Source organism: Drosophila busckii, chromosome 2R, assembly GCF_011750605.1.
Source record: "Drosophila busckii strain San Diego stock center, stock number 13000-0081.31 chromosome 2R, ASM1175060v1, whole genome shotgun sequence".
NCBI classification, from domain to species: Eukaryota; Metazoa; Arthropoda; class Insecta; order Diptera; family Drosophilidae; genus Drosophila; species Drosophila busckii.
The window spans coordinates 2167578-2182770 of record NC_046605.1 but is presented as its reverse complement, the minus strand read 5'-3'; the positions used below and the strand labels follow the sequence as shown (position 1 = coordinate 2182770).

General features: G+C 38.5%; 3 protein-coding genes across 4 annotated transcripts; 2 read left to right on the top strand and 1 right to left on the bottom strand.

Annotated features, from left to right (window-relative positions):
• Positions 1-133: 133 nt before the first annotated feature.
• LOC108594926 (endoplasmic reticulum metallopeptidase 1) lies at positions 134-3021 on the top strand. Its single transcript, XM_017980062.1, has 6 exons — positions 134-816; positions 872-1803; positions 1862-2046; positions 2106-2249; positions 2300-2505; positions 2568-3021. The coding sequence occupies exons 1-6, from the start codon at positions 134-136 to the stop codon at positions 3019-3021; spliced, it is 2604 nt and encodes an 867-aa protein (XP_017835551.1).
• Positions 3022-3079: 58 nt separating this feature from the next.
• Positions 3080-8525, bottom strand: LOC108595899 (endoplasmic reticulum metallopeptidase 1). The gene is made up of 11 exons (XM_017981188.1): positions 8320-8525; positions 5739-6417; positions 5593-5677; positions 5416-5536; positions 5207-5361; positions 4770-5153; positions 4531-4711; positions 4144-4469; positions 3867-4078; positions 3528-3810; positions 3080-3465 (listed from the first exon to the last, which is right to left on the bottom strand). Exons 2-11 carry the CDS (start codon positions 6407-6409, stop codon positions 3298-3300), a joined length of 2586 nt encoding a protein of 861 aa, XP_017836677.1. The 5' UTR covers positions 6410-6417; positions 8320-8525; the 3' UTR covers positions 3080-3297.
• A 1610-nt stretch (positions 8526-10135) lies between these two features.
• Positions 10136-14936, top strand: LOC108595900 (endoplasmic reticulum metallopeptidase 1). 2 transcript variants are annotated; one of them, XM_017981191.1, is made up of 9 exons: positions 10136-10625; positions 11850-12517; positions 12578-12935; positions 12995-13559; positions 13620-13804; positions 13868-14011; positions 14074-14173; positions 14233-14627; positions 14688-14936. In XM_017981191.1, exons 1-9 carry the CDS (start codon positions 10620-10622, stop codon positions 14847-14849), a joined length of 2583 nt encoding a protein of 860 aa, XP_017836680.1. In that variant the 5' UTR covers positions 10136-10619; the 3' UTR covers positions 14850-14936. The 2 variants fall into 2 exon arrangements, with proteins under 2 accessions (XP_017836680.1, XP_017836679.1); XM_017981190.1 differs by having other exon boundaries at positions 14685-14936.
• The last annotated feature ends 257 nt before the right edge of the window (positions 14937-15193 follow it).

The window sequence follows — 15193 nt, the reverse complement described above, 5'->3', positions numbered from 1 at the left end:
TTCACCTATGTCAAAAGTTAAAAAACAGTAAAAGCTTTAAAATTGCTTATAAATATTATAGCGGAAACGATAAACTAGATAAGATTGACCTCTTTACTCATTTACTTAGGGATTTCCCATATACATTCTTAGAATGTCCTTCGCCTTGGACAATGTATCAGAAAAGGATGCAAAAAAGCAAGGATCTAACAACAAGTGGCCTTGGTATGGCGCACCCATATTCTGTGTCATTTGGTTCACACTCTTCTATGTGACTGCTATACCGAGCTTTTACTCCTATCCCAATCAGTTATATATACGCGATGAAGTGAAACATCCCGATGAATTTATTGGTGAACGTGCTCAAATTCAACTGGCTGAGTTTGCAGCAATTGGTAACAAAATGTTGGGCTCTATGGGTCATGTGAATACTCTGAACTTTATATTGCGAGAAATAGAAAAAATTAATGCCCAAGCACGCAAAGATATATATGAACTGGAATGGGAAGTACAACATGGAAGGGGTACGTTTTATCTCTGGAACGTAACCAGCACTTATGATAATGTCACTAGTGTGGTGGCTAAGATCAAAAGAAAAGACAGTCAGAATAACAACTATTTGCTGCTCAACTCTCATTTTGATTCGGAGGCCAAAACTCCCGGAGTGGGCGATGCTGGCATTATGATTGTCATTATGCTTGAGACTCTACGTGTTATATCGAGATCAGAGCGCCCTCTGGTGCATCCCTTGGTATTTCTATTCAATGGCGCTGAAGAAACCGGCTTACGTGCATCGCATTCTTTCATTACGAATCATCGCTGGGCACCTAACTGCAAGTGTGTATTAAGTACACTAGTTATGAATCTGATTTATATCCTTTACAACTTTTAGAGCTCTTATAAATTTGGATTCATCGGGATCTGGTGGAAGAGAGGTGCTCTTTCAAACAGGACCTAATCATCCCTGGCTGGCTAGATACTACAAAAAACATGCACCCCATCCCTTCTCTATTACGCTTGCCGAGGAGCTGTTTCAAAACAATTTTATACCATCCGATACAGACTTTCGCATATTTCGCGACTTTGGTAGTTTGCCTGGACTTGATATGGCGCATGCTCTCAATGGTTATGTCTATCACACTACGTATGATGACTTTAAGAATCTTGAACGTGGTACCTATCAATCTACGGGAGAAAATGTACTTGCGCTCACTTGGGCTTTAGCGAATGCACCCGAGCTGGATGACCCCGCAGCCCACGAGGAAGGACATGCAATATTTTTCGACTTTCTAGGCTGGTTTATGATTGTCTACAATGAATCAGCGGGCATTGCTATCAACATTGTAGTCTCAATCTCAGCGCTAATATGCATTTGTCTATCCTTATTTATGATGACCAAGGGAGATGCTGCAGATGCTCCAAAAACTGTTGCTAAGCGCTTTGGCATTATATTTGGGGTGCAAGTGATTTCGGTGGCTGTTGCTTGGTGTCTTACTATACTCGTAGCTGTATTCATGCATGGTGTTGGACTCGGACAATCCTGGTATTATCACATATGGATGACCTTTGGCTTGTACTTCTGTCCCATGTTCTTGGGGCTGGGACTAGTCCCCGCTTTTTATATACAGTTTGCAAAGAAGAAAACCAACATGAAACTGAATCAGACTATAGCCTGCTTTATGCATGCTCATTGCATTTTAATTGTGCTAGTTTGCTTGATCTTAACAGGGCTAGGTATACGCTCTGCATTCTTTCCAATGATTGGCTTGTTTTTCTACACGATATCACTAATTCTACAGTTGGTCTCGAAGCTTACACTCAAGAGTAAGTCAACTAGAAGATAATATTAGATTCTTAAAATAAGTTTTTCTAAATTTTTCAGAGAGCTGTTTCATGACAACACATTTGTTGTGTCAGCTGCTGCCATTCTTCTATTACACTTCTATACTTTATATGCTTTTGCTTATATTTGTGCCCATGCAGGGGCGCGATGGGCCCGAGAGCAAACCTGATATGCTTGTAGCTCTATTTATTGCTGTAATATCAACGCATTTTGCTGGATTTTTAGTAAGTTCATTCGAAATAAACATAACATAACTATCTAGCTTGAAATATGCTTATTATAGATACCTATACTATTGAAATTTCGTAAAACTAAAATATGTATGTCCATATTTGGTGTACTCACGATTATTTTCATCATATTGGCCGCTACACCGGTGGGTTTTCCATATAAACCAGAAGTTGCAGCACAGCGTTATTTTGTTTTGGTATGTTACTTATCCATTTCAAAGAGCTATTGTAAGTTTGAAATTTCCAGCATACGCAAAGGACTTTACATGATGAGAAAAATATTACAGCAGTGCAAGAATCCGGTTTTTATGTACAGCCTGTAGATACACGTTACTCGGAGCTGTACGATACAACGCTAAAGAATGTCGAGCCGGCGAGTTGGTTAAAGGATAATTGTGCAGCTGAACCCTTTTGTGGTTTAGCCTTGTATGGCGGACGTTGGCTGAAGTGGAAGTAAGTAATTATCTCTCAATCGATCTATGTTTTGCTGATGCAGTCACTTCTCAAATAAATAGGAATGAAGCACGTTGGATTTATACGGATACAGCGCCAGCATTTCCAGTAAAGAGCGAATTTGCGCTAGTCTCCCAACAATCCTTAAGCGCGAACAAGCAGCGTTATGAGTTCCGTTTGAAGGGCGGCGATCGTATTATATTGTTTATTGCTCCCAAGGCAAATGTGAAGATTACCAATTGGTCCTTCGATGAGACGATTTTGACTGATAAACATAGTCCACCGTATTTTGTTCATCATGTTAATGCCATGATAAAAACTGCTTACAATATTTGGCTGGAATTTGAACACGACGCGACACATGTTGAGGCTCCTTATATGAAAATAGCAATGGTGCAACATTTTCTATATCATCCGGAAAGTTATACGCCTGCGTTTAAAGATTTCCTGAAGACTTTTCCGGACTGGACATATACCACCGATTGGTTTTCATCGTATGATAGTTGGCATTTTTAAATTAAATAATTTTTTAAACACATGTATATTTTAATACGATATAAATACTAAATATCCGTTTTTAATTTAAATAAAATTTGTTCGTTTAAATTTTGTGCATAATACGACGAGATGTGCATGCGTTTGATGTTAAAATGATGTTTGTTATGTTTGATGTTATGATGATGATGAAAACTTAACAACAGTTCAGATGTTATGGCAACATTTGAATTATGAGTAGTGTTTGTTTTATAATATCGTATATATATAGAGTTAGGGTCACACAGATAAGTTCTTTTAGAACTGCCAGCTGCTGTAGGAACCAATCCAAGCATTAACATGCGTCCAGCTTGGAAATTTGGATATAAATTCACGAAAATCTTCCTTGATAAACATGTCGTCATGTATTCTATGACCCATTATGGCAATTTTGAATGTGGAGCCTGACCAATTATCGCTGTCATGCTGTTGATAATAAATACATAATGTTATATATAATTTTTAGCAGCATAAAGTTGCGCACTAACCTCGAATTCTAGATTAAAACGCAGCGGTGTGGGATCCAAAGCATAACCCCAGTAAATATAGTATGGCGGCTTAAGTTTCTTTTCCAAGGGTTCTTTGGTAAACGACCAATCCACAAGCATAGCATCTGCTGAGGGTTCTATAAAGATGCTTATGTGATCGGGTCCGGATACCTCCAAGGTGAAAATAATATTGTTAAATGAAGTGCTCTCCTTGCTTATAATGCGCACTTTGGGCAGATGATCTTTGTTGGGTGCAGGCCCAGGTACCCAATAGCTGTTATCCCTGTAAATGAAAAATAAATTAGCAGCTGTTTTCAAGTTAAGCGTTCGACTGCTTACATTGCTTTAAGCCAGCGTGTGCTATAAATAGGAAAACCACACATAAGTTCTGTGTTGCAGTCACTACGATCTGCCTTGGTGTAGTTGGTGCCATCAAAGAGCACGCTGTCCACTGAATCGTAATGACGATCTACAGGGAATACATAGTAACCCGAGTCTGTGCGATTTATTGTGCTAGCAGCATCAGCATTGTGAAAGGTGCGTAAAGTGTGCTGTGTATATAAAAAGAGTGTAAATAAAAGTAAAAAAATATGCAACTTTATAAAGTTAAGCTTACCACAGCAAAGTAACGTTGCGTTGCTGTTTTTTCCACATAGGGAAAACCAACTGGTGTAGCAGCTAATATTAAAAATACTGCAGTGCAGATGCCAAAGAGTGATATAAGAGTCTTGGATTTGCGGAAGAGACACAGTAGAGGTATTAAAAATGGCGAGAAGAGTAAGCACATTATAGCCGTAAAGCCGCCAATGAGTAATTCCGGATTGCTGCCACCCTCACGTCCCTGCATGGGCACAAAGACGACATAGAAAGCATAGCAGCAATAGGTGTAGAACATAAAGGGCAATATTTGGCAAAGACAGTGCAAAATAAGCCAAAGAAAGTCTGCAAAGCAAAAAGAAAGTATAAATATAAAATAATTAAATATTAAATAAGTAGCACTTACTTGTTTTATGAGCACAGGTAGCCATGTTAAGCAAGACGGACAGCGTATAGAAGGCAATGCATATAAGCAGTATAAAAGCCGAGCGTATATTATAAGAAATCATCAATATGGTAATCACAGTCAGTATTAAACAATGCGAATGCATTAGCAGCTGTATGCCATAGCCCAAAGGTAAACCATGCTGCAAAATAAAGAAACAATTAATAATATATGCGTTAAGTTTTCTTTCATAAACTTACCTCCTTGGTGCGACTAAAGTAAATAGCTGGCAATATGCCCAAACCAAAGAACATAGGACAAAAGTACAAGCCAAATACCATCCAGACATTTGAGAACCAGGACATCGACAAACCAAGGCCATCCAAAAAGAATACTATGGAGACAACCAGACCAATGCAAAGACAAACGCTTGCCAGCTGTAGCGCAGCTAAAATGGCAAATTTGGCAAATATGCGACGTCTAAACATGCCCGTGTTACTAGCCATGCTCCAGATATAAGCCACAATGGTAATCAACACAAGCACGCAGACGCAAATGTTTATAATAACGCCCACTGACTCGGGATAATATATAAAGAACCAGCCCAGCACATCGAAATAGATCATGTGGCCTTCAGCGTATTTCTATAAAAATGCATACATTAAGTTTAAGCTAAATTTTTATATTAGTGACTTACATCAGGATTTTCCAGTTCGGGTGCATTGCCAAGCGCTTTTATAATGTTTAGCATATTATCACCAGTAAGCTGATAGGTGCGACGTGGTATAATATTAAAACGATCGTATTTTGTATGATAAACATAGCCATTTAGAGTGTGCGCCATATCCAAACCTATAAAAACAAATTAGTATAGCTAAATTTGTTATATCGACTGCATTGTCTTACCAGGTATATGACCAAAGTCGCGAAATATGCGAAAATCTGTTTCAGAGGGTATAAAACCATTTTGGAATAGCTCTTCGCCAATGGTGGAGGCAAACGGATGCAGCGCATGAGCGCCATAATACTAAAAGCAACGAATAAGTTAATTATTGTTAATGTAAGACAAATTTAGCAGCAAACCTTCATGAGCCAAGGATGATCGGGTCCAGATTGAAAAAGTATTTCGCGTCCGCCGCTGCCAGCTGAGTCCAAGTTAACAACAGCGCTAAGAGTTTATATAATATAAATGCTTTGTTTAATTTTTAGTTAGTCTATAGCCAACTTACCGCACATTCTTGGCCCAGGGATGCTGCGTAATGAACGCATGCGAGCCCTGCAGCGGATTCTCCTCAGCGCCATTGAACAGAAATATGAGCGAATGTGTTAGCGGCGTTTCATATTTGCTTATAACTCGCAGCACCTCCAGCATAAGAACACACATCATGCCCGAATCTCCAGCTCCGGAGCTGGCTGGTACCGTATCAAAGTGACTATTGATAAGCAGCGCTGCTTCGCTGCTTGTATTTTTGGGTGTTAGCTTGACCACCACATTCTGCACGCTCTGGTAAACATTCACCATGGACCAGAGCAAATAATTACCCGAAGCTATTTGCACATCCTTTTCAATATCATAAAGATCATCGCGTGACATGCGGATAATATCATTAATCTCGCCGAGCAGCAATTGCACTGCAGTTTGCTCGTTGGCCGCACTGCCCACCACCTTGGGCCCAATCTTGGAGAGACGCAGCAGCGTGCTCTCGGCACGTTCGCCTATGAATTGTCCTGGCTGTTTGAGCTCATCCTGCTGCGTTTTCAGCGGTGGCATATAATGAAAACTGGGCACCACCACCAAGTAGAAGAGCACCAGCCAGAAGGCTATAAACAGTGGTGCCCAATACCAGCCAAGTTTACTGCGATTATATATAATTTTCATGTTCTCATATTTGGCATTCATTGTGCAAGCTGCAATGATAAATAAAATTTATGCATTAATTAAAAGAATTAAGTGTCAAGCATGCCAAAGGCATGACAAATGAAAAACACAGAGCGGCCAGTCAGCGCTAATCAACATGATTGCGGAAGTTAACAGCATCGATTAAACTGTTAAGCTCATTGATAAAGTTTACTACAGTTTAACCAAAATGTATACACGCATACAAATTAATATAATATGCATGTGTATATAAGTAGCTGTTAATATGTTTGTATGTATTTTTGAAGTGGTCTCAAGTGCTTTATCTTTTGAAGTGGGCGTCAAGTTGTTAGAGATTATATAGCATACGAAAAGTGTGGCATTCTAAGTTTTCAAAAAAATATATGTATGCAGTTTGTTGTAACAAAAATTTTACATTTTTGGCTATGCAATCATTCATTAGCTCATATGCTGACATATTAATAGCTACATATCAACAGTACACTGGCAAAAAAAGGCTGACAGTTGCTTTTATTTACAAAAACAAAAATATTTTCAATTTCCTATTTATTGTTTGATTTGTAGTTTTAATTTTCGTATTTAATGTTTATTTCCTATGCTGATCTTGACACATATATTTGCAAAAGAAAAACATGTGTTATACCTCAAAAAGTAAAACGACGTCAGCAGCAACTTTTAGCCTAATGATTAGCTCATATGCATGAAAAATAATTAAGAAAACATTAAATTGATTTCCCTTTTGCATGCACAAAAATGTGTTGTTAAATTTTTCAAAAGCCAGCGTAACCTAAATTTAATGAGACAAAATTCTCTTGTGTAAATATTCTGGCATTATTTTTGCTTTTATTTATAGCTGGCCTAATGCTATAATATTCAAGTTTAATGATCTGCTAAACAAATGTGAAAATATAACAGTTTGCAAGCATACCCTGTAAAGCGTAGAATAACGGTAAAAGCTTGACTTTGAACTGCGCTGCTGCTGAGAGAGTAAAACTTGTAAGCGCAATTTGCTTTGAGCACGTGTTCGTCTTGGCAAGTGCTGAGCAGGCGAAAGAGCAAAAGAAAACAAATATGCAAAAGATGATGCAAGGCAGCTGCGCAGCTTAAATACTCAGAATGTTTAGAATTGAATAGCTGCATTGTTTTAATTTCAGCAGCAATATACCCTTTGTGAAATTGCAAGCTAAAAGCTAAATTTAAATAGCTAAATGCCAATGTAGCCAAATTGCAAATTTGTATTAAGTAAAAGCAAAAGTGATGAGCGTTTGTAACAATTTTAATTAAATGCATACGCAATTGGGAACGCTGCTGCGACTACGACCCAATTATGAAGTCGCAGCAGTGAACCGCAGGTCAAAGCGATTAAACGTAAGTAGAGCAGACAGAGCAAAGTTAACGGGAAGTTATTTTTGCATGCAAGTGCATGTTATCAGTCAATGTCGCGTTGTAAATCGTAAACAAATACTAATGTAGCATGTTTGTTGGTGTGTGTGTACAAAGTGCATGCCCACACAAGACAAAAAAACAAATAATAAACAAGAACAAAATGCATAACAAGGGATTTTCTATTTATAGCAGCTGGCCTAAGCAGTCAATGAGGCGGCGGCGGCGGCGTCGGCGTTAGCGTCAATCGAGTGTGACAAGAAAAGCAACACAAACAAACGATGATAATGCTGAAGAATAGAAAGCATGTTTGTTTGGATCTTGATCTTCTCCAATTGGAAGGCGTGTGTGCAACAAAATATTCATTTGTATGCAACAAGACGCCGACGGTCAATAACCTGCCCTGCAACTTGCCACACACTCAAACTGAAACTCAAAGTCAAAAGGAAGTTGCGGCGGCGGCTGCGGTTACATACACGCCGGCGCAGAAGCCCCACACAAACTTTTCTGTTAAAGATTTTGTTTCATTTGATTTTTCACACACTCACACAATTAGCTGGCACAGTTTTTATTTATTTAAAACACTTTTATGAGGCACATATGTGGCCAAAAATAAACGCGCATATACAAAAAAGTATATTTTTCAAAAATTTAATGCGATGACAAAAATGCGTGCAACATGTGCCAACTTAAACAGCTGACAAACAAACAATGAGCACAAACACACGCGCGTGGGCAGACCAGACGACCATTGCCTGCGACGATCAAAAAAGAACTGAACTGAGTGCTGCTGTCTGCACTTGACGTTCTTCGCTGCTTCGCCGCCAGGAGCGCAAGAGAGCAACAGCGTACGTTCTCGCTTTCGCTCTCATGCACTGCTGCGCTCCTGGCGGCAGCGAAAAACGTAATCAAGTGCAGACAGCTCAGTCTCAGACTGCTTAACATAAATGAGAGAGCTGCACTCACTTGCCGCTCACTGTTAAAAGAGATCAGGTGATAATCCTATTGCTTTCAGACTGCGCTCAACTTTAACTAGCGCCCACCGCAGGCCAACTAAAGTGGAAAAATACTAAGCAACGGCATTTTAATTCTGAGTATAGTATGTATCAAATTTTAAACTAAGCCAATTTTATGAAGCTTATTATCGAATTATACAGCTGATACGCGCATTAAAAGAATTTATAATCAATAACGGTAGCTATACATAAATTTGTGTATTATATAAAATTTGTAGATTGCAATTCGCACTAATTAAAGAAAACTAATTTTGTTTCTTGTTCTTGGAACAATGTAAACTGCTTTGTTACTCAAACTTTTTATATTTAAAATTGTTTCTGCGAAATATTGCAGCCAGTCATTATGCCATATCAGTGAGCTCAAGTGCCTGGATACTAGCTAAGCATGAATAAAAACTTTGCTGATAAGACGTGACTTCATCAATAATTAATCGTTAATCGTTTAGATAAGCCGCTTAGTGCTCGAATACCTGTGGGATTAAGTTGCACCCAGCTAAGTATCAGGCCACTTAGGGTTAAGTTCCATTTATAGTTTGTATTGTTGAGATTTTGCTTAAGCTTTTATTATGTTGTGCACTTGAGTTGCCGCGCATGTCTTAAGTGTAAACAAAATAAATATTTGGTGCATGCTCGCGATATCAAAATACAAATTCAATTGAAATTACAACATTGTGGGAATTGTGCATTTTACGCTTGCTACATAAATTCTTTTATGCATTAACTAATGTTGTGTTAAACAATTGTAACCTAATTTCTACATTACTGTAATGTATGTTTATATATTTGTCCGTGTTACTAACATAGTGCAGTCGAGCGCAAAAATAGTTGACATTAATTTTATTTTGGATTCAATATGCGACGATTTAATTTCCCCAACGTTTGAGCGCATTCAAGTGTAACTCATGCAACAAGTGAATGCAAAACAAATGAAAACAAGCGAATTTCGATGCCCACCCCGAAATCTCGGTAGCGAGAATTTGCAAAGTGCGACAGAGATGCAAGATAATACAAGTATATATGTAGGTAAACAAAAGCACAGAAATGACACATAAAAAACTGAAACTGAAAAAAAAAAAATACAAGCAGACAACACAAATGCTGAAATTAATTAGCAAACAGACAAAGTGGAGGCGTGGCAACTGTAGCTGGCTAGATAGGCTGGGTCTCGACAATCAGTCAGTTGGTATACCCAGAGCTAGTGAGATCGTTTAACAGGAAAACGTCTCTGCAAGAATTCCAAACTCGTGACGTTTATAGCAACTTCTAAGTCTGAAATGCCGCCAGCAATTGCTTAAAAATAAACTAAAAACAAAAAAATTGCTTTAGAAAATATGACATTTCTCCATCATAAAGATAAAAAAATTGCTTAAAAACAAGCACAAAGTGCCATAAACGTGACTACTACACAGTTGTCGCGGGGGCTATATACACTATATGTGTATAGCACTAACAATAAGTAACTAGCAATAAAAACATCCAATAAGACAAAAATCAGTCACCAGTGTTCGGCATTTAAACGTCTAATAATTGCGCTTGTTTATCGTATCAGCTGAATAAGATATCGAAAAATACCAGAAACGTATAACTTTATGATATTCTGTTGTTGTTTCGGTCTTGGTTAATGCTTAAAGAGCTACAACATTACGGTAAACCAACCAATTGTACGGTGGTAGTGTCGAGTGTTGGACGTCGAGATCGATACCAAAATAGTTACGCGAATTTTGGGTATTGGTATCCTGGCACAGCAGGATTAAATATCAACTGTGCACAGTGTGGCGCGTGGTGAAAATTTCAAAAAAAAAGCAAGCGGTCCTTGAAAGCTTAAGATCAACATGGGTGTACGTATTTAACTTTATGGATTACAATTTAACGAAAATGTTTCAATAGACATAAAAATATGTAACACAAGTTGCTTAACTTTTTAATGTGCTATAACCCAAATCAATATTTAAAATAAAATTAAAATACTAAATAAAATAACAATTGGACTAATAGTGCATAATGTACAAAGGACTCCAAGCCTATAAGCCAAATAAATTTATTAAATAACTAATTTAAAAATGAGAAAAAAATTAAATTGCAAATAAATTATTTATGCATTTTTTATTTTATAATAAAGAGCTAAAAACTAAAAAAAAATGCAAAACCTAAAATAATAAACTAATGTTTGCTACTTTATTTTAATTAATTAAAAATAACATGTAAAGCACAAATGATGGATATTAAGTATTGCATAAAAATACTAAAATACTAAAAATGCAACAAAGCTATAAAGGCAAGGACGTTTAGCATATAAAAATGCCAAAGTGAAGTGCAAAAGGAAATGCTTAATTGCTAGAAATATGCATAAGTGTGCCGCATTAGAAATAATATTTGCACAATTGATTAATAATTCTAACTTTATGATTGCGTAAAGCATAGCCGACAGTGTTGGACTCTATACGCGTCTGTATAATCTAAAATTCGACAATTGGCCTTATCAACTTTGCTGATTTCAATTAAACCATAAGACTACTGTACTTTTTTTAAAGAGTCTAAAAATAAAAAAGTTTAGCACGTTTTCGACTTGTGGCTGATCTTAGTGGGCAGACCCCATACAGCTTATCAACTAATTGAGTGTTAATTGAAGTGCTTCTGTCTAATCATGCCGAAAAAAAAACGTATTACTATATATATACAACTGATATGGCACATCAAAGTAGCCGTTTGCAAATTTTTTCTAGTCTAAGCAAGTTATTTTCCTATGGCTTTATAATTTTTTATGGATTTATGGCGCCTGTTGCTGCCAAATGAATCATGTAGCAGCACACGCGACATGCTTCAATGCCAGGCAATTGAAATGCTTTAGTCTTTTTGCAACGTGGCTTATCGCAAAAGGGAGCGTTCAACTTGCTGCTTTGTTGCCACATGGGCATATAATCCGAGAGCTATTGTTGCTGCTGCTGATAAACGAAAGGGGTTGTTTAATTTAATTAGCCCTGACATTGCAGGCAATCAGTGATGCATGCACAAGCCCCCAATGATAAGATAAAGCTTAACCACTGTAAATTTTTCAATTGCAGTTCAATTCCAAGTATCACCTTGATGTGGACTTTGAGGTGCCAAAGAAGCTGCAATGGTATTATGCGCCCGCCTTCTTCGGCTTCTGGTTTGTCATCTATCTGACGCTGGTCAATACACAAATCAATCATATGCCGCAGGCTTTGACGCGTACCGATGAAGCGGCTCGGCCACGTGATTTCATTGCACAACGTGCTGAGGATACGCTGATTGAGCTGACACGCATTGGTCCACGTGTGGTGGGCAGTGTGGCCAATGAGGTAACCACTGTACAATTCCTACGCGACGAAGTGGCCAAAGTACAGGCGGAGGCGCATGCACGTTTCGAAATCGAGATTGATGTGCAGCAAGCCACAGGCGCATATATGCATTGGTCTATGGTGAATATGTATCAAGGCATTCAGAATGTGGTCGTTAAGCTGAGCGAGAAGGGCAACAGCAATGAGAACGCGTTGCTAATCAATTGTCATTATGATTCTGTGCCTGGCAGTCCGGGTGCAGGTGATGATGGCTCTATGGTAGCCACAATGCTGGAGGTGATGCGCGTCTTGGCCAAAACCAATGAGCCGCTAGCGCATCCCATTATATTTCTATTCAATGGCGCTGAGGAGAATCCGCTGCAGGCTTCGCATGCGTTTATAACGCAACACAAGTGGGCCAAGCAATGCAAGTAGGTTACCCACTTCATAATTAAAACAACTCTTAACCCTCTTGCCTTAACTTTATATAGAGCACTCATCAATTTAGATTCAGCTGGCAGCGGTGGTCGCGAAATTCTTTTTCAATCTGGTCCCAATCATCCCTGGCTTATGAACTATTATCGCCAAGTGCCGCATCCTTTTGCCAACACACTGGGCGAGGAAATGTTCCAAGCTGGTCTCATACCCTCCGACACAGATTTTCGCATCTTTCGTGACTATGGCGGTGTACCTGGTCTGGATATGGCTTACATCTTCAATGGCTATGTCTATCATACAAAGTTTGATCGTGTAAATGTTTTTCCACGCGCCAGCTTTCAACATACGGGCGATAATGTTTTGGCTTTGGCTAGAGCGTTTGGCAATGCACCGGAGCTGGACGATACGGCTGTAAGTAGTTCACCTTAACTAGCAGTACACATTTGTAATTTATTTTATTTGCTTTGCAGGCACATGCTGAAGGTCACAATGTGTTCTACGACTTTCTGGGCTGGTTCATTATTTTCTACACCGAAACCACCAACATAATTGTTAATGTGGTTGTGGGCGTTTTGGCTCTTCTAGCCATTGGCATCTCTCTCTACTTCATGTCTGTGCGTTCGGGCTGCAGCTTAAAGGGCGTGCTGCTGCGCTTTGGTATTATATTCGGCATACAGTTGGTCTCTTTGGCTTTGGCTTGCGGTCTCACTTTGCTCGTGGCTGTCTTTATGGATGGTGTGGAACGTTCACTTAGCTGGTTTACACAAATGTGGATGATTATTGGTCTCTATGTATTCCCCATTATCTTTGGCATGAGCATACTGCCTGCTATATATTTGGAGCGGACCAAGCAAGATGCTTTAGCGCTGGGTTTTCGCATACAGCTCTTCATGCACTCACATTGTGTCTGTCTCATTATATTGATGTTTACCATGACCGGACTAGCTATACGTTCAGCCTATATTATAATGCTGGCTGTATTGTTCGATATTGTAGCGTTGATCATTAACTTGGTTACCAAATGGCATCGCAAGGGTAAGTTTTTATATTTCCATTGCATTCCATTAATTTACATTTACCTTTTCACTTTCTTAGCTTATTGGTTTGCCATTGCTGTCATGATCTGTCAGATTTTGCCTTTCACCTACTTCACCTATGTTTGTACTGCAGCTCTTATGACTTTAATACCCATGCAGGGACGTTCGGGTTCGTCCAGTAATCCAGACCTAGGCATTGCTTTGTTGGTCTGGCTATTCTCCTTAATGTTTGCTGGCTTTATTGTAAGTTCAATTGAATTGTATTCCATTTTAGGTTATTCCATACGCTCCTTTCTTTATCCTAAGGTACCATTGATTATGTTCTTCCGTAAAACACGCACCATTGTGCTTTGCTTCTTAGCCGGCACTATACTCTTTATCATCATTGGCGTCACAAGTGCTGGCTTTCCATATCGACCAAAAACTTCTACGCAACGTTATGCGCTTATTGTAAGTAGTGCATTCATTAAGTAATACCAGCAGCTACTAAATCTCATTATTTTACTTCTTAGCATGCACATCGTCGACTTCATAATGCAGATGGTACCGTACGTCTAGATGAGAGTGGTCTTTATATCTATCCACAAGATCGCAGATTCAACATCGCCCTTGGCAAGTCTATTTAATACCATTAAACTGCTCTTTACTTACAATTTGTATTTGCTTCACAGACGATTTGAAAGTTTTGGGTGATATACATAAAGTCAGCGAGTTTTGCGATGAAGAAATGTTTTGTGGCATGCCGCTTTATAATCATCGTTGGCACAAGGCTCGCGAATATAGTCTCTGGATACCCGTCAAGGAGCAGCCGCAATTACCTGATGCACATCCAGCCTTAACACTGACAGAGACCCAAGAGTTGGCTGATGATACACAGCGAAGATTTAATTTCTCTTTGGTGGGACCTGACCATATGACCATCTTTGTTAATGTTAAAAACGAAGCTAAGATATTGGACTGGTCATTTAATGAAACGTTGATAAAAAGAAATGAGGAGCCGCCTTATTTTATTTACTTCTCCTATGGCATAGATAAAAGTGCACTTGAGTTTAGCATAGATGTTGAGGTTTGTATCTTAACAACGTTTCTTTCTATACAATACTTAACAACACTTTGCTTTTAGAAGAAGACTTCATTTGACACGCCCACTTTGGAGATTGGCATTGGTGGTCACTGGGTGCATCAGGACGTAAGCAGATCAGAGGGTTTCAATGCACACATCAATAGTTTTCCGGATTACACCTATATACAGGCTTGGGTGGGCACCTATGAGAGCTGGTATTTTTAAATCTAAAGCTAATTGTTTACTAATTATAGTCCTTAAGCTGTTATGCGAAACTAATTGTAAATTATATACGAATCTGTGCAAGAAATATACAATGATTTCATATTTATAACTTAATTAAACTTTCGCCAAATTATTTGTTATCAAGTAGAAATTTTATGGTTCAACTGGTATCGAAATTTAAACGCCAAAATTATGATAATTTTTTACAAGCGCTTCATGCAATCCATTTCTGAAACTGTAGTCATAAAGCTGCTTTATTACAAAGATATGGTTTTTATCTTGATTCATGCATGTATAAAATGAGCAAAAGTGCGCTCAGCTTTTTAGTTTAAGTTTTTTAGTTG

What these genes read in the sequence shown, in the direction of transcription:
- LOC108594926 (XM_017980062.1), top strand. Translation starts at nt 134, where the DNA reads ATGTCCTTCGCCTTGGACAATGTATCAGAAAAGGATGCAAAAAAGCAA. An exon ending in CGCTGGGCACCTAACTGCAA is followed by an intron (nt 817 to 871) that starts GTGTGTATTAAG and finishes TACAACTTTTAG; the next exon opens with AGCTCTTATAAATTTGGATT. An exon ending in CACAGCGTTATTTTGTTTTG is followed by an intron (nt 2,250 to 2,299) that starts GTATGTTACTTA and finishes TGAAATTTCCAG; the next exon opens with CATACGCAAAGGACTTTACA.
- LOC108595899 (XM_017981188.1), bottom strand. Translation starts at nt 6,409, where the DNA reads ATGAATGCCAAATATGAGAACATGAAAATTATATATAATCGCAGTAAA. An exon ending in CCCTGGGCCAAGAATGTGCG is followed by an intron (nt 5,678 to 5,738) that starts GTAAGTTGGCTA and finishes ATAAACTCTTAG; the next exon opens with CGCTGTTGTTAACTTGGACT. An exon ending in ATCATCCTTGGCTCATGAAG is followed by an intron (nt 5,537 to 5,592) that starts GTTTGCTGCTAA and finishes CGTTGCTTTTAG; the next exon opens with TATTATGGCGCTCATGCGCT.
- LOC108595900 (XM_017981190.1), top strand. An exon ending in CGGAGCTGGACGATACGGCT is followed by an intron (nt 12,936 to 12,994) that starts GTAAGTAGTTCA and finishes TTTGCTTTGCAG; the next exon opens with GCACATGCTGAAGGTCACAA. An exon ending in CAGATTCAACATCGCCCTTG is followed by an intron (nt 14,174 to 14,232) that starts GCAAGTCTATTT and finishes TTTGCTTCACAG; the next exon opens with ACGATTTGAAAGTTTTGGGT.